This window comes from Hyperolius riggenbachi, chromosome 1, assembly GCF_040937935.1.
Source record: "Hyperolius riggenbachi isolate aHypRig1 chromosome 1, aHypRig1.pri, whole genome shotgun sequence".
Classification (NCBI taxonomy): Eukaryota; Metazoa; Chordata; class Amphibia; order Anura; family Hyperoliidae; genus Hyperolius; species Hyperolius riggenbachi.
The window spans coordinates 428352560-428374347 of record NC_090646.1 but is presented as its reverse complement, the minus strand read 5'-3'; the positions used below and the strand labels follow the sequence as shown (position 1 = coordinate 428374347).

General features: G+C 39.4%; 1 protein-coding gene across 2 annotated transcripts in view; it reads left to right on the top strand.

The window, feature by feature from the left end:
• The window catches only part of AGTPBP1 (ATP/GTP binding carboxypeptidase 1), a 180986-nt gene that overhangs the window by 122126 nt on the left and 37072 nt on the right, over window positions 1–21788 (top strand). For both annotated transcript variants that reach the window (XM_068237116.1, XM_068237126.1), the window contains exons 15-21: window positions 4389–4472; window positions 7094–7180; window positions 7259–7407; window positions 9711–9798; window positions 15969–16113; window positions 17749–17902; window positions 20362–20542. In XM_068237116.1, coding sequence (XP_068093217.1) covers window positions 4389–4472; window positions 7094–7180; window positions 7259–7407; window positions 9711–9798; window positions 15969–16113; window positions 17749–17902; window positions 20362–20542 — 888 coding nt within the window. The remainder of the gene's footprint in view (window positions 1–4388; window positions 4473–7093; window positions 7181–7258; window positions 7408–9710; window positions 9799–15968; window positions 16114–17748; window positions 17903–20361; window positions 20543–21788) is intronic.

The following is a 21788-nucleotide window of genomic DNA, read 5'->3' as shown; positions in this document are numbered from 1 at the left end:
GATCTTGGCATCCAACGCTAAAATATAAGCCCGACAGATACTTGGCCTTCAATTATCCTTCAGATATTTAACTTAAAATAGGAACTTCAACCCACGATTGAATGTCATCCCAATCAGTAGCTGATATCCTCTTTCCCCAGAGAAATCTTTACCTTTTCTCAAATAGATCTGTGTGGATGGTATTGTTGTGAAACCCCCTCCCACAGTGTGATGTCGTGACCATGGTCCTGACAGTTTGCTGTCTGTGACCCTTGTTGCATTGTGGGAAATCATATCTCCCTCTGTGCATTGAACTCTCTGTAAATGAACATTCCATACAGATCGCCAAGCAGGACTAAAGCTCTGGCCACCTGTGATAAAATTCAGAATGTAAATCAGGGAGAGGAAAGATTTTACACTGGACAAACACTGACTAAATAATCTATAAATGAATATTGTAAAAATATAAGTAATTGTATTTGTTTCATTATCACTATAGTTCCTCTTTAAATTTGTTCTGAGGCTTAACTATTCCTCCCTGCCCCTGCTCATAACAGAGCTATTGGGCATCGAAATTATTCACCCAATTATAACATTGCCACAAAGTTTGGGCATGCGACTAATCCTTAATGTTTGTGTTTCTAAACTTAGGATGGATTTTGCCTACAGCATGCAGCTTTGAAGTTATACTTCTACTGTTGCCTAGTGATTGTGAGAAACCGTGGATTGTTATTAAATATGGAATAGTCCAAGATATAACTATAAGTTCACTTGATGAAAACGTCACACATCATTTTGTACCTGGTTGTGCAAGGAACTGAGCTTTCCAGCTTGCTGAATTTATTCTGCAAACACAATTCACAGTAACTGGTGTGAGCTCCTATTAATGATTTAGCAAACTGGATCAGTGTAGTTAGCAAAACATCTACTCCTAATTGCTATTTCAACTGTTTCAGTCAGTATTGAGGTGGTGCAGTTATAATAATAATCTCTGGTTATCTCTCTGGTAGTGAAGCAGAGACTGCTAGGTTAGATATTAGCTAAATTAGAAATTTGACATGGCTATGTTTGTTACTACTAGTGAAAAAAAGCATGTTTCTGCAAAATATGCTTGACGTATGAAGGCAAATATGATCTTTCATTGGCCAGATTTTATATATACCTTTTGCCCAGCCTTCTTTCTGCTTAGCTCTTCATATTTTGGTCAGTCTTTTTTGTGCCAAGCCACACATTATGATTTCTAGCACGTTTACTAGTAAGCTACAGGACGTGCGGTCTAGAGTTGGAAATTAATATTTAACAATATTTAGTTAGAATTGGTTTGTACATTGATGGCAAATGTTCTGGAAAAACTTTGGTTCTGTTATTACCGGTTTATTACGGTATGTTGCTGATTCTGTCTTTTGATTCAGTTGGTCTTGCACGATTCAAAAAACAATGCCTAGGCAGGCCAATACAAATCTCTCATACTTGACAAAAGTGTTTACTGATTTTTATATATCCCCAGCCACGTACATTATTATTATTATTATTATTATTATTATTATAGATTTAGAAAGTGCCCACATAATCCATGGCGCTGTACAAAGTAAGAAACAAACACGGTACAAAACAATACAGAAAATGGTGTATACCAATATACAAAATTGGTACAAAATTCAGAATTGATCATTACTGTGACAAAAGTGTCATGATGAATAAAATGTATCACAAATCCCATAACATAAAAGGAATAACAAATTGTAAGACACAAAAGAGTGAGAGAGCCCTGCTCTTGCGAGCTTACAATCGAAAGGAACGGGGGGAACAAGTGGTGGTTTGGTAGTATACCATATTCGTACCTAGAGGTAGTGTGTTTTTAGGTTATGGTATGTAGGCTACATCCTCCATTTTTAAGACGTTCACCTGTGTTAAAACCCGTACGTCTGTGGAGGCAAGACAGTACATTCAGTGTGAAATGTGTGCAGGGAAGAAAGCAGCATTTTGCAGGTTTGAATGGAAGACTCCTTGAGGCCTGTTGCACACTACATGTGATTCCCATTTTTGTATACAATTCGATTTTTTTATCCCGATTAAAAAAAAAAAGTACTGCATGCTGCTTTTTAATCCGAATCGAAGTTTTGGATCGGATAAAAAATCGGATTCAGATGTAGTGTGCAAGAGGCCTTAGAGTGAATGGGCCCACTGATAAATATGGACTGTCACTTGTAATTCATTTTTTCATATGTGGAAAATGCCCCCCCCCCCCCCCAAATTGTGTAGTGTTTAGGTAAAGTTCATATGAGTTTAGTGATAAGGCCCATAAGCTCCAGAACCACATTAATTGAACTTGTAATGGGTTGTGAAGCTGGCAATACACAAAGGCTCCAGACCACTGGCTATCTTGGCCATGAAAGGCCATCCGGTGTGCCTAATTTTTTCTCCACCTGGCTAATCATCTATTGCTTGATTTCAGTGGCACAGTACCAGCTTATTAATGTTTACAATGTACCATGTGTATAGTACTTTTTGGGGGGGTTTTCCAATGCAGTTGTTCATATGCTTATCAATGGTTCTGTTTCCTTGCACTGCTACGAGATAAAGAACTGGGGGTGGATCTTCACGTTTGCTAAAGAAGAAAAAAGCATATGCTATAGGTCAGCTTCATGCATTAGTGGGAGTTGAACATACATTATTTAATCTGCTTTCATTTATATGTGCCTGTAATAGGAGTGTTTCTTGCTTTTCTAATAGAGATTGCTTAGATGGGTGCTTACAGCAGCTGAAAAAAGACAACATCCTTCTCCATCCCCCTTGTAGATCTATGGGCCCATATGCAATTATTTTTTTTTCTCCTGCGTTTTTTCTCCTAGGAGATAATTTTTTCATCTTGTATTTAAACTAACTTTTCAGCATTTTGGAATTGAAAAAGTACCCAAAAGTAGTTGAAAAATTATCAAAATTATTTTGAATATTTTTTTGCTTACTGGTGATTTAAAATGCATTTTATTCACAAGTTATGAAAATATCCCCTAGAAGAAAACTGAAGTGAAAAGGTGAATTGCATATATGCCCTGGGCCCATATGCAATCAACTTTTTCTCCAAAGTTTTCTCATAGTAGATCATTTTTCATCTTTTGTTTAAAATAGCTTTTTAGCACTTTGCAATTAAAAAAGTACCAACAACTAAGTGGAAAAGTAGTCAACTCTTTTCTTGCTTTCTGGTGGCTTAAAAGGCATCTTATTGATAAGTTGTGAAAATATCACCAGGAGAAAACTTAGGAGAAAAAGGGAATTGAATAAGAGCCCTGCTCTCTAAAAGTTTCTCTAAGGAAAAACCATATAGTATGAGGGATAATAACAATTCAGCAATAAAGAAGAGTTGATCGGCACTAGATGGAAGGCAGGCTGGGAGGGGCAGTTGCAATGGTCGTGCCTCCGGATACCAGCATCAAATTGAAAGAGTGTCAGTGAACAGACTCCAGGCACCAACCACAAAAGCAGTTCTAGTCACCTTTAATTCATTCCCAGCATCCCAAAAGTACATACAAAGTTAAGGCCGGACTCTGTCCATTTTTAATTTTTCATAATAAAAATTCACTTTGAGCTCAGTTCTGAGGGCTGTTTCATACAGACAAAATCTACAACTTAAAGGGGTTCTGTGGAGGCTAATAAAAACAGAAAACGAACCCTTACCTGGGGCCTCTTTTGGCCCCCTGCAGCTGTCATGTCCTGCGCCGCCCTCCTATGATCCTCAGTTCCCCGCCGCCGGTGTGGTCTAATTATTTGTCTAACTAGATGAATACAGCTCACTCCAGCACGCGTTATCAGGAGCTTAGTGCACAGGCACAGTACAAAGTTTTCTTGTACTGCGCCTGCGCAGTAAGCTCCCGATGACGCGCGGGAGCGAGCACGCGTGCGGCCATGGCTGCACAGCTGCACTTTACTTACAAGCATAATAAGACCGGGACCGGCGGCGGGGAATGGAGGATCGTAGGAGGACTGCGTGGGACATGACAGCTGCAGGGGGCCGATAGAAGCCCCAGGTAAGTGTCAGTTTTTGTTTTTAATAGCCTCCAAAGAACTCCTTTAAACTACAGTTTTCTTGCTTGTAGAGATCTGTAATGTTATTTCCTGGCAAATTTAGAAAAAAACAGAGCGGAACACAAATTAAAATGGAAAGTTAATTGGGAAAAATCAGTAATTACAAAAAGTCTTCTATGACGTTGACCTATAGAAGGTTATATATTTTTTTTTTTTTCATCAAATGGATGTGAAGTTCACTTCAAATGCTTTTATAATCTTTGGAGAGCACTTGCTACGTTTTGTTGACCTGCAGTTTCATAGCTGAACTTATTTATACATTTATGAAGGTGTTAGCAAAAATCCTCTGAAAATTGCTCTGTAATGTTTTTGCTTTGTTTTAACAGGACAAAAATTTTCCAAGACATAGAAAGAATGATTCATTCTAGTGACGTAATAGATCGGGTGATATATGATCTCGATAATCCAAGGTAAATTACTTTTCTTAAACTTTAGTACTGAATTATTGCAATTTCAGATCAGAAAGAATATTAAAATTAGGTTCCATAATGAAACCTATGGCACATTGAGAAAAGACAAAAAAAAGAGGCGTGTGCTCTGTCCTGGTTCACCTGACTATATACTGGCTGCCTAGCTGTCTGTTGACTAATTAAAATAGCATAGCAAATGCTTGTTGCATCTGCTTGCCAGAATATGCAGGGTCTAAAACTACGGTAACTCAGTGTGTTCCCTGCAGGAGTCGGCCCACACAAAATCCATTGCATCTCAACGGGGCACGTGTAGGCCTCCTATGCCCCCAGGAAATGGCGGGGAGCGGTGACATTCCACAAGCATCCACTGCCCATCTGTGCTGAATACTTACCATTTTCAAATCGTCCCCGGGTGCAAGATAATGCATGTCCTGGGAGCAACGACACCAAAATGTGAGGCAGGGGGGAAGAAAGGTGCAGAAAGGCCCCCCAAGTGCTGCCACCACTGGGGGTACCATCCGCACCTCCCCAACACCCCTGCCCCCAGAAAGAAAGAATCTCAAACTGCACATAGAGAAAAAAAAACAGAAATGAGGTGTGTGCTTTGTCCAGGTTCACCTGACTATATACTGGCTGCCTGATTTTCTATTGTCTAAGTGAAACCTATACAGGAGGTGTTTAATCTGCCAGTCTTGTGAATCGAAATAGATATTCTGCTGGACACTTGCTCCTGCTTTGTCAGAGCATTCATGTAAATGAGGCAATAGATTTTAAACCTGGTACACACAAACAATGTTGATTGGCCAATAAATGACCAACTTTACCACGACCATGTAAAATGAGAGCTTTCCTACACAACCTGTTCATGGTATTCAAAATCTGTTGGCCCTCATGCTATATGATGGTGGTAACATTGGCTGGGTATTGTCCGCTCAATATTGGATGTGTGTACTAGGCTTTAGCACCCTTAGCATGCCTTTTGGTTTACTAGGCAAACTACGGCCTGCGGGTGCTATGCAGGTGGCCCGTCGTTAAAGGGCTGCATTATGTTCCTCTTCCCTTCTCCCTCTTGCCGTTCGTGAAAAAATACGTGCAGCACATGTACGAGAAGTAACACCCAAATGCCCGTTCCAGCAGCGATCTCCATGGCAACAGCGCCGTAATAGGACCTGCAGCCATTATGTACTAGTGTGTCACATGACCTCACCATGGAAATTGCCGCTGGATCAAGGGATTGGGCGAGTTACACCCAAACATTCCTGGCCACATAAGTCCAGAGGGAGGGAAGAAAGGAGGAGACAAGGACTAATGCAGTGGGCCACATTCAAGAGGAATGCAGGCCGCTCGAAAAAAAAAAAATCTGTTCACCCCTAGGCTATAGCGGCACAGGTCCTGCTTGCCCAATATTCTAAGCTTCCATTGTTTTTAGACCAGTATTAATAAATAGCAATGTTTCTATTATCATTAGTGGTCTAGTTGTGACATTACTCAGTCTTGTTTTTGTTTTGTTTTTCTCCTGCACAATGATGCAACCTGAGTTAAAGTGGATCCGAGGTGAACTCTTACTCATTGCATAATTGTTCCTTTCCTATTGTTTATAGGGCAATTCCTCAAGCCAAATACTTTTTTGTTTTTGTGTTAATACTCTAATTCCCTATAAAGTAAATAAACCAAGCCCACAGGTTTTCAGAGAACCTTGGCAGTAGCAAGGGCTCATGGGAGCTCAGTCTGGGCAGGAGGAGGAGGAGGTGTTACTAGCCATTGATTTCAGAGGCAGAGGGGAGGAGGGGGGATTAGTTTTTTTTTTCACAGGCTGAGTGCTCTAGATACAGAGTAAGTCTGCCTCTGTGTAATGTTTACAAACAACATGGCTGCTGTCATATCACAGGAAGAAATAATCATATTCTATTAAAGCGGTTTGCAGCTAGATTTGCTGTGTAAACTATCTAAACTTTAGATAAGATATGTAGACAAGTTACTTGTTATAGTTAGTTTTTCATCTCGGATCCGCTTTAACCTCATTATTGTTAGTATTAAAGTGGACCCAAATTAAATATACAGGATTTCAGAAATAAAATCTATTTTCTAAATTATAATAATAAATAGCAGCTTTTTTTCAGCTGCATGATGACAAATATAAAATATTTTACATTTAATGGAGGAACCCCTCCCTTCCTTTCATATTGCCGGGACAGAAACTGGCAAACTAGTGGAGTAGCAGGTGTCTGGCAAAGGAGGGATTGCTAATGGCTGCCACCTGTATAACCCTAGTTATGAAAAGAGAAGGGTGAAAAGCATACACTGAAATGCTCATAGGCTTGAAGGAGTGTTTATTTATCTTTGTATGTGTCAGAGTGGTGCAACTAAATATTTTGAATTAAAGTTTGGTTTGGCACCGCTTTAAATGGTCTTTACTAAATGTATAGTCTGTTAGTGGTACATATTTCAGGAGCTGCACTAAATTGCTATGTGCTATATAACAGATTTGTTTCACTGCATCTCACATGGTTTTAGGTAGTCTCGCTCTTTATGACATTACACAGGACTTGCTATCAATGTGAGAAGGGATATTGAAGAACACAATGATTAATGCTTCTTTCCATTTTCCTAATTCTCTGCAGCTGTCCCATACCAGATGAGAATGATGTCCTGAAGTTCAATTCTAAATTTGAATCTGGGAACCTGCGGAAGGTCATTCAGATAAGAAAGTAAGAGTCCTTTATTCCTCCTGCTTCAGGAAATGTGTTCAACACGACATGAGCTGCACTGTGTGATTTATTTTCCAGAAATGAATATGATCTCATCCTGAACTCCGATATAAACAGCAATCATTATCACCAATGGTTTTACTTTGAGGTTAGTGGTATGAAGCCTGGGACTGCTTATCGCTTCAACATCATCAACTGTGAGAAGTCAAACAGCCAGTTTAATTATGGTAAGTTTAGGTGTTTGGTTTGCATAGGAAGTGTAATGAGAACCTGTACATTTGATGATTCTTCTTGTAATGTCTCTGTAGGCTGGGTCATTGCCAATGCATCCATGTTCTCTTCATTTTCTTTGATTAGCAATAATATTAACACCAACTGTCTAATATTCCATAGGTCCACCTTGTGCTATGAAAATAGCTGTGGCCTATGATCAAGGCATGGAGTCCACAGGACCTCTTAACGTGTCTTGTGGTATTTGGCAGCAGATCCTATGAAGTGAACTTGTGTCTAACTACCTATGGAGTGAGACTCAGGTTTGAGTAGTCAGTACCCACCTCTTCCTCCTTCACTGATCTACTCCCATTGCCTAACTTTCCCTAGACTGGTGCCCACTTATCCCTTTCAACACCAGCATATCGCTAGAAAGGATGACAGTGCAAGTTAATTTGTCTCAAAACTCCCAAAGTAGGGCTTGCATGGACCAGACTGTTTTTCCAGCACACTCCATGTTATTGTCATGGCATTAAAGTTCACACAGTGGGGTGCATCCTCTATCATTCCCTCTCCATGGCATAAAACAGGTTGCTTGGTAGATAGCTGAATAGTGTGTGTTTGTACAGGAATCATTCCTAAACTATGAAGCAAAGCAGTCGCAACAATTTCAGGTGTCCATAATTTTGTGTTCATATGTAGCTTTTCTTGTCTACCTTGTCTTGTCAGCTCTTTGTAGAACTATTGTTTATGATTGGGGTATTTGAACTTGGCTGAAAGTTTATTGAAGACCCTTAGGGCTGGCATAAAGGACATAAACTTGTAACCAGAAAAACAGATTGAGTTTCTTTTCCAGTTTCTCAGAAGCAGCCTGTGACTGCTGAAGTGAAGCATTAGCGTACCTGAGTCCCAGTAGCATATAGCCATTCCCTTTCTCATTATGCCCTGTCTATTTTGCAAATCTCTACAGTACCTATTTATTAATGAACAGAAAAAACATATGAACTTATGGCCCTGTTTGTAGGAGAATGGCAATAGATTTATCTATATTATTAAGAAGTCAGCGCAGATCAAAGAGGAATAAATACAGTCAATAAAACTTCACCACAGTGACATTCCAACCTCACATGGTCTCGTGGCCAACCATCACCAGAAAAGAGTAAGAGGTGCTTACCAGCTGCCAACAACCCACATTACATGGTTGTTTGTCCCACATTCAGTGGTAATCCTAACGAACCTCGAGCAGATATGGATCCAAACTTCCACCACTCCCTCACTCCAATATATAGTATGGTATCCAGGAATGCCATTATATAAACACAACAAAAAATGGCAACTCTAAAGTGTAAACCGTTTATTGTAAAAGCAACCGGTATAGACCATAAAAAACAAGATACAAACCAAGACTTACATACGGGGCTCAGGAACTGGGAACCCCTAATAAAAGCTTGTACGTGTAAGCTGTTCCACATCCAATAAGACATTAAAGGTGCCGCCTGTCTTCTTTCCGTCCGGTTTCACAATCTAGCGTCATCAGGGAATCAAGAACCCAGGCGGCTGGCACCAAATTTATAGCTTTCTAAAAGAGGAAGGGGTGGACCTGAAGATCCCCCCCCCCCCCATTAGACCTTACCAGTTGATAGTCTATCAGTAGATCAGGATAATCTATTCATCCCAGATAACCCCAAAAACATAATGTGCAGAAAGATGTTTACAATGGAATACACAGCAATTGTGCTAACTGTGTCTAAAAAAGTCTTCCAAGTGAAACAGGATTCAAGTGAAATGGATAACACATAAAAAATAAAAAATAATCCACATTACTCTATGAGAGCAAGACAAAATAAGTACATAGATAAATGCAGTGCAATACATAATGCAATTGCCCCATGCATTACACATTTATTAATGAACAGGAAAAACATGTGAACGTATGGCCCTGTTTGTAGGAGAATGGCAATAGATTTATTTATATAGTGCCAATATCTTTCATAGCGCTACAGACAGTGAAGACCAAAAACGCATACATAGCTCGTGCACAGAACATACATCAACGCAAATACAAAATATATACATAGTTCATGTTGCAGTATGATTACATCCAATACCAGCACATGCTCATTTGAAAGAACATGTACCACAGAGATGAGCAACATTACAGGTTGCCCATGTCCTTGTGAGCTTAAATTCTAGAGATTGCATGATGTCTTCCTTGTGCTTTTATTGGTTCCTATGTCAAATTATAGACTATAGGCTACTAGTACAGGTTATAATGTTGATATTGTAGTAAAGGTGGAATTATCTCCATTTTACCCACAAGGCATGCAGCCACTGATGTATTCTGTACAGGAAGCTCTGAATTCCAGGCCTTGGTGGGCCCGAGTTGGGACAGATATTTGTTATTACAAGTAAGTTTTATATACATTCTTTCTTGGTAAATCAAAGAACTTTATTTTTTTTTTTTTTCATCATAAAAGATTTTATTGAGCAGATGTTAATTACAAAAATTCAAATAAACTTGCAGTTGAAAAGCTGTGAATCTTATATATGACTACAATATATGTAAGATAACAAATGTATTACAGTAAACATTAGGAACGATAAAGAATAATGAGAATAATATTTAAATCACTCCAAAACCTAAGAACCCGGATTAGTTGTTTTAGCTAAACCTGTGACAGGTAACAGCCAACTTTGGGGTTGAAAAAGTGTCGAGGCAGGTAGCCCAACAGGCTTACGACACTTATTAGTACTGTGACTTTGTTGTTAGAGTGATAGCAACAGTTCTATAAGGGTAACTATTCATCTACATATAACCGAGGTAATAGCTACTAGGAGGAATGAAGAGCATTAGTAGAGAAAAGAGCAAGAAGTAGGATTTGATTAGAAAAAGAGAAAGAAGAGAAGAAAAAAGGTACCGACAAGGCTAAAAGTATAGGGGTATCAGTTCACCAAGTTAAAGTGGTAATTGGCTAGCGTAACTCAGCCAGTTTTTTGGGAGAACACAATTATTGTGGTCTCCTAATGTCCTGCTTCTTATTTTGTATTCCATCGAGATGTTTCTATTAACCACAGATAACACTTGGGTTATGTTGATTTGGTTTGCTGATTTCCAATTTGTCACTGTTAGGGATATAGCTGATAGTAAAACATGGGCTATTTGCGGTTGTATGGGTTTGGGTAGGAGATGGAGGTCAATCAGTAGTAGTGCCAGCTTGGGTGAGATCTTAAAGGAGCTATAGAAGTATTGTTTAATCAGGGACTCTACTTGGAGCCAAAACTTATTTATGATGGGGCAATCCCAGAGCATGTGCAGAAGCGTTCCTGTATTAGATGAGCAGTGCCAGCAAAGGGGGGAGCTATCGGGTTGGAACGAGGCCACTCTTCTTGGTGTTAAGTACCATCTAAAAACTATTTTACGGGAAGTTTCCCAGTGAGAGTTATTTTTAGAGAGTCTTAATACCTTGCCTGAGGAAATGATTAAGTCGTGTGCTGAAATAGGCGTTTGCAAATCATTGGACCAAACTAGTGCATATTTTTGTAGAGGTGAGGAATCCTGGGCGTTGATGGCCTCGTACCAAGTTGAGATTCCCCCTTTCTGTGCCTCTATATTATTTAGTGAGGTTAGGAGCTGGCTTGGTAATTGAGGAACCCTTACTTTTCTAGATTTAATTAGATCAAATATTCTGTGGTATGTAAACAGTTGTGAGTGGGGAAGGTTATATTCCCTTTGTAAATCTGCAAATGTTTTCAGTTTACTGCCAGAGAAGAGCATATTGAGAGATTTCAGGTTAACTTTATACCAAGGAAGGAGGTTAAGGTTAGAAGTGAAAAGGTTTAAAGCTGTTAATGGAATTATAGGTTTAAGAAGATCTTGAGTTTTAGGTGGGTATTTGATGAAGTGTTCCCATGCTAAGAGCAAGGATTGAATGGTAGGAAATTTAGATGGAGGGGCTTTAGCACCTAGGAGTACACCCGCCAAAACATCTCTTAGGCTAGTTTTCATTTGATACTGTTCAAATTTAACCCATGGTTTTTGTATGGAAGTGTTCCACCATTGTTTGGCTAAATCTAGAGAGGAGGCATAATAGTAAGCTTCTATGGAAGGTAGTCCCATCCCACCAAGCTTCCTAGGAGTTGTCATAACTCTATAAGGGACTCTTATGTTTTTCCCATTCCACACAAAGTGATTAATGCATTTCTTTAAATCATTTAGATAGGTTCTACGTAGCGGGATGTTAACAGTTCTTAGTATGTAAAGAATCTTGGGCAAAATGACCATTTTGAACGCCGCAATGCGGCCAGACCAACTTAACCAGATTTTGGATAAATCAGAGCAATCCTTTTTAACCTTATTCAGAAGGGGTATATAGTTACTTCCAAAGAGTTTATCTGCTTTTGCCGTCAGTTGGATACCCAAATACGAGACCTCAGTTTGTGACCAAGGGAAATGAAATTTGTTCAAGATTTTGTTCTTCAAAGCTGGGTCAACGTTCATTCCTAGGATTATTGATTTGTGTTGATTTAGCTTATAGTAGGAAGCCTCTGAGAACAATGTTAGTTCTTTTGCTAGTTGATCTAAGGAATTCAGTGGATCGGTCATAATCAGTGCAACATCATCTGCAAATAAACTTATAACGTGGTGTGCATCATTAATTTTAATTCCATTAATAAGGGGGTTGGCTCTGATCTTTTGGGCAATTGTCTCCATTATAAGAACAAAGATAATGGGAGATAGTGGGCAACCTTGCCTAGTCCCATTTGTGATATCAAATGGGTCTGAAATAAATCCTGCCGCATTTACCCTAGCAGATGGAGATGAATAAAGAGCCATAATGGCTGTATGGATCGGGCCTAGGAAGCCAAATTTAGACAGGGTGTTACTCAGAAACCTCCAATGAACTCTGTCGAACGCCTTCTCCGCATCCAAAGTTAGGAGCAGAGAGGGCGTCCGACAGAGCTCTACATGTCTAAGCAATCCCAGCATTCTCCTTGTTCCATCGGTGGCCTGTCTCCCTCTTGTGAATCCCACTTGGTCGTGGTGTAATAGAGTAGGGGTAAATTGCATAAGGAGATTTGCTAGTAGTTTGGAATAGAGCTTTATATCTGCATTCAGTAACGAAATAGGCCTAAAATTTGCGGGGTCTGATTGATCTTTGCCTGTTTTGGGTATGACAGTGATAACTGCTTCCAGGAATTCTTTTGGGATAGGGGTTCCTTCAGCAAATGAATTAAATAAAGACGTTAAGTGAGGGGTTAATGTATCATTAAAGGATCTGAGATACTCGTTTGTAAAGCCGTTGGGGCCTGGTGCTTTATTGCATTTCAGTTGATTAATAGTTTTCTTAATCTCTGATTCAGAGAATGGTCTGTTCAAGGATTCTAATTGTGTTGGGGATAATTTGGGTAAGTTTATAGAGGACAAAAAGCTATTGATAGATAATTCAGTTGGTTGTACAGTAGAGGCATCAAGCTTGATGTTATAGAGGTTAGCGTAGTAATCTCTGAATACTTTTGCAATATCTTTTGGGTTGGACACGGTTTGCTTGGTAAATGGGTGGGACATGGAGTGAATTCTGGACCTTACGCTTCTATTTTTAAGTAGTTTAGCCAGAAGCTTGCCGGGTTTGTTTCCTTGTGAGTAAAAATTTAAGTTTGCTTTTTGCAGTAAGAAGTCATAGTCATGAATTAAGTGATTCCTTAATTGGTCCCTCAGTAGAAAAAGGTCTCTTTCTAGCTCTCTAGTTGCCTTTTGTTTAAGGAGCTTCTCTTTCAAGTGTATTTGAGCTAGAAGCTCTTCATAAACTTTAGCTCTCCTCCTTTTAACTGTAGCTCCCTGTCTAAAGAACTTTATTTTTAATGTAAAGTAACATTCCATTTCACAACGGCTGTCTATTATGAATACATTCTTACGGCTTAGCTTTTTCTTTACTGCCATGTAGTAGAGATAAAGTATCTCCATAGTGTACAGCAGGACTTAAAGGGAACCTGTAACCCCCCCAAAAATAATAATAATTTGGATGCTCCCCTCAGTAGAGGGAAGCCTCTGGATAGTAGAGGCATCCCAGTCCATCCAGGAGCCCACCATTCCTGTGCTGGGTCCCTCTGAACCTATCTAACAAGCTAGGTCTTAGCTAGAAGAAACCCATTTGGCTTACTGAGTTGAATAGTTATAGAGGGACCCAGAGCTGGATTGCTGGGGTACAGGAGGATCCAGAAAGTCCCTGCTGAGGTAAAGTATTTAACTTTGTTTCACATCATTGCTTTAAAACAATACTGTCTCAGCAGTTAGCCCAGTGTAGCCCTTTCTTCGATAGTTCAAGATTTGTCTGTATCGGAGCTGAATAAACCATATCATTCACATGTGGGTGTTTATCACTATAAACCTAGTGTTCTAACCTTTAGAGAGGAACTGTCACGAAAATCTTAAAATCATAGAAATAAGAAGTACAGTGATGTGAAAAACTATTTTCCCCCTTCCTGATTTCTTATTCTTTTGCATGTTTGTCACACTTAAATGTTTCTGCTCATCAAAAAACGTTAACTATTAGTCAAAGATAACATAAATGGAACACAAAATGCAGTTTTAAATGATGGTTTTTATTATTTAGTGAGAAAAAAAACTGCAAATCTACATGGCCCTGTGTGAAAAAGTGATTGCCCCCCTTGTTAAAAAATAACTTAACTGTGGTTTATCACACCTGAGTTCAATTTCTGTAGTCACCCCCAGGCCTGATTACTGACACACCTGTTTCAATCAAGAAATCACTTAAATAGGAGCTATCTGACACAGAGAAGTAGACCAAAAGCACCCCAAAAGCTAGACATCATGCCAAGATCCAAAGAAATTAAGGAACAAATAAGAACAAAAGTACTGTAATTGAGATCTATCAGTCTGGTAAAGGTTATAAAGCCATTTCTAAAGCTTTGGGATTCCAGCGAACCACAGTTAGAGCCATTATCCACAAATGGCAGAAACATGGAACAGTGATGAACCTTCCCAGGAGTGGCCGGCCGACTAAAATTACCCCAAGAGCGCATAGAAAACTCATCCGAAAGGCCACAAAAGACCCCAGGACAACATCTAAAGAACTGCTCACTTGCCTCAATTAAGGTCAGTGTTCACGACTCCACCATAAGAAAGAGACTGGGCAAAAACGGACTGCATGGCAGATATCCAAGGCGCAAACCACTTTTAAGCAAAAAGAACATTAAGGCTCGTCTCAATTTTGCTAAAAAATAACATCTCAATGATTGGCAAGACTTTTGGGAAAATACCTTGTGGACCGACGAGACAAAAGTTGAACTTTTTGGAAGGTGCATGTCCCGTTACATCTGGCGCAGAAGTAACACAGGATTTCAGCAAAAGAACACCATACCAACCGTAAAATATGGTGGTGGTAGTGTGATGGTCTGGGGTTGTTTTGCTGCTTCAGGACCTGGAAGGCTTGCTGTGATAGATGGAACCATGAATTCTACTGTCTACCAAAAAATCCTGAAGGAGAATGTCCGGCCATCTGTTCGTCAACTCAAGCTGAAGCGATCTTGGGTGCTGCAGCAGGACAATGACCCAAAACACACCAGCAAATCCACCCCTGAATGGCTGAAGAAAAACAAAATGAAGACTTTGGAGTGGCCTAGTCAAAGTCCTGACCTGAATCCTATTGAGATGTTGTGGCATGACCTTAAAAAGGCTGTGCTAGAAAACCCTCAAATAAAGCTGAATTACAACAATTCTGCAAAGATGAGTGGGCCAAAATTCCTCCAGAGCGCTGTAAAAGACTCGTTGCAAGTTATCACAAACGCTTGATTGCAGTTATTGCTGCTAAGGGTGGCCCAACCAGTTATTAGGTTCAGGAGGCAATTTCTTTTTCACACAGGGCCATGTAGGTTTTGAGTTTTTTTTTTTTCTCACTAAATAATAAAAATCATCATTTAAAACTGCATTTTGTGTTCAATTATGTTATCTTTGACTAATAGTTAACGGTTTTTGATGAGCAGAAACATTTAAGTGTGACAAACATGCAAAAGAATAAGAAACAGGAAGGGGGCAAATAGTTTTTCACATCACTGTATTTTTCTTTCTGAGCAAAATGAGCCATAAATTACTTTTCTCCTATGTTGCTGTCACTTACAGTAAGTAGTAGAAATCTGACATTACCGACAGGTTTTGTGCTAGTCCATCTCTCCATAGGGGATTCTCAGCATAAAGAAATAAGACTGAGATTCCTGGACAGTACTATTTATAATTAGCAGTAGGGTATTGTACCGTGTTAGCCATCCGTAACAGCAAAAAAGTTTTAAATCAGGATGATACCATTTCTTGGCTAACTAAAAAGTATAAGAATAAGCAAGCTTTCGGCCTTGCAGCCTTCGTCGGGCTTACATCCTGTCTGTTTTATAATTTTGTTTGTCACACTTAAATCACAATTATGATGATGAAAGCCGTTTCTTGTCACTTACTTAATTTTCACTTCAGGTTTTCTATAATTCAACTGTTCAGCAAGCCCAATTAATAAACTATATAACATGTAAGTATGCAACATACATCAGCATTAATGTTTTTTCCATTTTACAGAAATCATTTCTCCAGGAGTTCAGTAGCTACTGGAGGTCAGAAGGGAAAGTCTTACTACACCATGACATTCACAGTCAGCTTTCCTCACAGAGATGATGTCTGCTATTTTGCATATCACTATCCTTACACATTTTCTACTCTAAAGGTGAGACATGTTGCATACCCAGGGGATAATTTGCCAACTGCATTGGTTTGTGTTAACTGTCCATCCTCATCAAATACAATGGATGTAAAAATACTGCTGTTGGTAGAAAAATATTTGGCTGCATTTGAACTAGCAGTTCAAATTTTTCTTGCCAGAATATCGACGATCTGTGTTTCCAGCTTGTTGAACAAATGCAATTTAAAAAGAATGGAAGATATATGCAGTGCAATAACTCAACATAACCTACTGGATCTTGGGGACTATAGTAAAGAGAATGAGTTTTGAATAATTGACTGGTAGAGTTAATACTAACCCTTTCCAATTATATTTTGGATAACCTATCCCCTCCCCCCCCCCCCCTTTTTTCTTGAATACTTTAAACATTTTCAGAGATTAGTGACAGTTTGAACAGAGGGCATCTGTTTTAAGCATTTTAATTTTTTTAATTGCTCCGTACATGCACAGGGGAAGTCGCTAGAGAGGGATTGTTACCCGATCCCTCAGACAATAGTATGGGGCTTATACTGTACAGACGTGTCACTAGTCTGCAGGCTAGCAACACTATCTGTTTCTATGCAGGAGTAGGGACTTGTGAGTGACATCATATGATTATAGGGTGAGCAGAGAGAACAATGCTCTCTGCCAGCGATCGGCCAGCTCTGTCTGCCCGGTGGTTTGCCCGCTGCCTCGTTAGGGGTTGCTATACACACAAAGCCTGAAATTGCCCCCTCTTGCTGCTAAGCGGATGCTTCCAGGCATCGAAATTTACTTTCATAGCCGCATATCACAGCTATTTAAAAAGTCGTGATTTGCAAAAAATGTCCCTATTGTGCTGCAAAATGCAGGTTTTATTGTAGGCGCCTATGGCTTCGCCATTTTTACCAAAAGGGCTCCTAGGCCCTTTTTTTCCTGCTTCATCCTGTCAGACAGCACAGCATGTTGTATGGGCACAACAGTGATTTATGAACTACAGTTGCAGGATGTAGAGAAAAGAGTTTGTATTAATAACAAGCCATTGAGATTTAAAAATGGGAATACGTAAAGCTGTAGAATTTTATTTTCGTTACACTAAAAAGGACGGCATGAACAATTTCTACTCTTTAACTGACAAAAGATGAAGTAATACTTCTCAGATGTCTGGATTTTATCAAAAAAACCAAGACACTAGTTTGATAGGCGTGTACTATACATTAAAAATGCACATGCTTTGTGTTGATATTGTATTGGTAATGCTGTAGATACTTAAAGGACACCTGAAGCAAGAGGGATATGTAGACTGACATATTTATTTCCTTTTAAACAATACCAGTTGCCTAGCACCCTGCTTGATCGTTCATGCATCAGAAGTGTCTGAATCACACACCTGAAACAAATATGTGGCAAATCCAGCAAAATGTCAGTCAGAGACATCTGATCTGCATGCTTGTTCTGGTTCTATGGCTATAGGTATTACTATCAAAGGATCAGCAGAACTGCAAGGCATTTTGCATAGTTTAAAAGGAAATAAATATGGCAGCCTCCATAGTCTTCTCACGTCCGCTGTCTATTGAAGGACGTTACACCTTTTTTCCTCTTACATTCACAAAAGTATGCAGAGATAAATATTCTTTTCCTCTCTTGGCTTATTTCCAAAAGATGCACCTGCAAAAACTGGAGACTCTGCATAATCCCCAGCAAATCTACTTTCGCCAAGATGTATTATGTGAAACTCTAGCTGGAAATGGATGCCCAGTCGTCACTATAACAGCTATGCCAGAGTCCAATTACTATGAGCACGTCTACCAGTTCCGTGAGTAGAAATGGTCTCAAATAATTTTGTGCCTGTTCATCCATCATTCAGGAGATCATGTTTCAGTCATATAGAATTTTCCTTCAAGGCTAAAGGCCATTTTCTTTGTCAATTCACACAACTTCAGAAAACTAATGATGGATCTTTTAATTAAATTAAAATGCATTATGCAGCTCCTGTGAACTCTTTATTACAGCAATGTCTCATGGTTACTCTGAAACTCTAGAATACACTAGAGCTTCAATTCATAATTATATTGAAAGCCATAGGCAACCTATTCTAGTGAGAAGGGCAGCGAGACTGACTGTAATATAGAGCATTGGTTGGGCCTATAAAGTTTCCTAGCTTAATAGTCTAATCTGCTGCATGACATGTACATTTCTCCCAGGGTAAAATGCACTATACACTGTTTTTTTCTTATCTATCTATCACTTATAGTAGGTATTAAGTTTGACAGATTTTGGACTAGTCCATGTCATCATGAGGGATTCTTAAATATTTATTTGCTTACAAAGCATTTACTGAACTGCAGTTACTCAGTCCAACTTCCATAACCTTGTGGAGGCGAGAAGGGAAGGCTGGCTGGTATCTTTGTATAGACCCTTTCCATGAACTGCTTTTGTAAACTATAATAGTAAAAGTATGGCAATTCTTACAATATCCCATAAGGAGATGTAGTAGTTCAAAATCTGTCAGACTTTAACTACCTACTGTAAGTGACAGCAGCATAGGAAAAAAGTAACATATAGTGCATTTTACTCTAGGAGAAATGTACATTTTTATATGCATGTATTTTACATTTTACTGGTATTTATGGTGCCACCTTTCTGCTCAGTTTTTGTACAGGTTTAATTTTTTTGTTAAATTACAAAGAGTGCTCAGTTTACCTGGTTATTTTGTAATTAGAACATTAAGTGACAGCTATAAATTTGCTCAGTATTTCTCAAAGCCCTTCATCTCCTCATTTGTTTGACTACATCCTAGAAAGGTACCATAAGTATTCATAGCTCTAGAAATGTTGGAACTGGGCCAATATGGTGTAACTGTTAAAGTCCCATCAAAGATATGATGTGAATATCCTACTGCTAATCCTGTACATCCTAAAATGGTTATCGGCAGAATAGTGTTTTATACTTTCATTAAGCAAATTTTTCCTTGGTTCTTTGATTTGATGATGGCTCAAACTCCTGCTAGTTTGCCTAAGCAGTTACCATAGGAACTAATGTTGGTTTTGGTCCCCACTGCTTACGAGCAACGCGGGTGAAATATTTTGTTGTTGATCTCCCAAAAATTAGTCAGATAAGTACATTATAGTGTACCAAAAGGTATAATTTCATATTTGGTCATACTTTTGAGAGAGATCAGTATATAAATTTGATATTAACAAGAGCAATGAGTAAACAACAAATCTCATAAGAATAGGAAATGGGTGTGTCTTTCATATCAGATATTGTTTCTTTGGTACTAACAGCATAATGGTCGAAAGTAGGTAGAAACCCTATAAGATTTGACCTTTCAATACTATATATATTTTTACTTGTCTAGTGTAGTAATCTGCTAAATGTCCCTGGCCAAGTCACAATTTTCTTTCCTTTCTCGGTGTGATCTCTTCTAATTGCTTTATATTCATAGTATGTTCTATCTTTTGTTTATGTGCTGAACTCCACATCTATGCTATAGTTATTTTGGCAACTATAGAATGCATAATGTAAATTTTGGGCTTCATGTGAGAAAGGCAAGTATAAGATAGCCTTGAAAGCACAGTGAGAGTATAGTTCTCTAGATTTCTGCTAACAGAAAATGTACTGTTTTCAAAATTAGATCTGTAATATATTAGCTGAAAGGTTGCCTCTGCCTTCCAAGTATTCGCTATTAAGCTAGAAGGTATGCTTGACTTAAATAGTAAATTGAGCGTGAGACTTCACCATACAGATTGTACCCTTGGTTTGGAGAGCAGTATTTGAACATGCGCAATGCATCACCAAAACCAGGCCTTCAGGGAACACCGCTATTGCGCTGTGTTCCCTGTCTGGCCGCAGGCCAAGTAGGAAGTGACGCGTGCTTGGCGTCACTTCCTGCTTCGGTATGCGATAGTGCACGGAGGCGTATAGTTATAGATCTAGGTATGTGTCGCCATAGACTAACATGATTTTCTGGACGATGCACCTTGCCACAGCTTGCCGCAGAATTCGCCCGGTAATGTAGTTCTGGACCTCAGTCGGGAATGTGGTGAAAAAGTCACTTGCGTCGCGCCGTAATGTAGTAGTATGAATATCTCCATAGACTTTCATTGCACGGCGGTGGGGTGCGGTAAAAATACCACACCGCCTCAGTGTGAAAGGGCCCTTTAAAATATGACAATGGTACTGGGCTTTGGAACTGTGTTTTGTGATATGAAGGCTTACTGGTAAATCGGTACTTAAGCTCTGCTATACTGTGCTTTTCTTTTTGTTTTAAAGGAAACCGGCCCTACATCTTTCTCACTTCCAGAGTACATCCTGGGGAGACTAATGCTAGCTGGGTAATGAAAGGGACCCTGGAATTCCTTATGGGGAACAGTGTGACTGCACAGAATCTGCGCGAATCCTATATTTTTAAAATTGTTCCAATGATAAACCCTGATGGTGTGATTAATGGAAAGTAAGCATCACGGTTTTCTTCTACCTGATACTGAAGTACTTGTATTTCTTTGTGTATAATGTGTGCAATTAGCAAATATTATTGACTCTTCAATACCTACTTTAAAGAGAACCTGTACTGAGTAAAATTATTTAAAATAAACACATGAGGTAACTTCAAATGAACATTACAGAGTTACCTTGCCATCAGTTCCTCTCAGAAGCTCACCATTTTCTTCTGACAATAATCCCATCCAGTTCTGACAATATTTTGTCAGATCTGAAATATATCAGTTGCTGTCAGTAAAATATCAGTTGCTGTCAGTTATAGATGAGAGGAAAACGGATGTACCAGGTAATTTCCATGTTTCCCTATGGCTCAAGTGGGCGCTGTTACAGTTTAACAGTGTGCTGACCAGAAAGCTGTTATGGGTAATGGCTATTTTCAAAATGGAGGACGGAAAATTCCCTTGATCATAGTGAACAAATAGGACGAAGGACAGGAGAAAGACACCGAGGAGCAGACTACATGGAAGGTAAGTATGACTTGTGTATGCTTATTTTGACTTTTATTTTCAGTACAGGTTTTCTTTATGTAGCATCGTGATGTGATTATATTTTCTGTTGCACTGCAGCCGAGGTAGTGTGAAAGGACCCTTATACTGGGCATACACTGATCGACACTGCCTTATCAATCGAGCCGCTGATGACTCGATTGATAATATCCGACAGGTCCGATCACCGCGCGGATCTATTCCCCGCATGATACCCGCGGGTGGACAATAGCGGAAATTGAGCGGAAGATAAGGAAGCGCCCGCGGGGACGAGCGGGAATCGATCCGGCGGCTAATCGAGCCGCCAGATCTACCCGTGTATGCCCAGAATTAGGCCTTGCAGCTGTGCTTTGGGAGTGCCAATGATCACCAGCGATTCCAAAAAAGCAGTATGTGAATTAAAGTTGCTCTTCACATGAGTCTGATGCTTCTTCCTTTCAAAGGAGGAAGTATCAGAGTAACAAGGAGCACAATATGACACACAGGGTAGTGAACTCCTAACACTCTCTTTGCGTTCGGGTGATGAACGTAGGTGGTTGGGAGTATTTTGGTGTTAAAATTCACTATACCAAATGCATGCATTAACACTAGTTCCGGGCTTTACGCTTTGTACAAATTTTAGCAAAATTTGCATCGAACTAGAAAAACAACATTTCGTTGATAGTCATGAAAGGGATATACAGGCAAATCCTATAGCTGACTTCTCCTAAAACA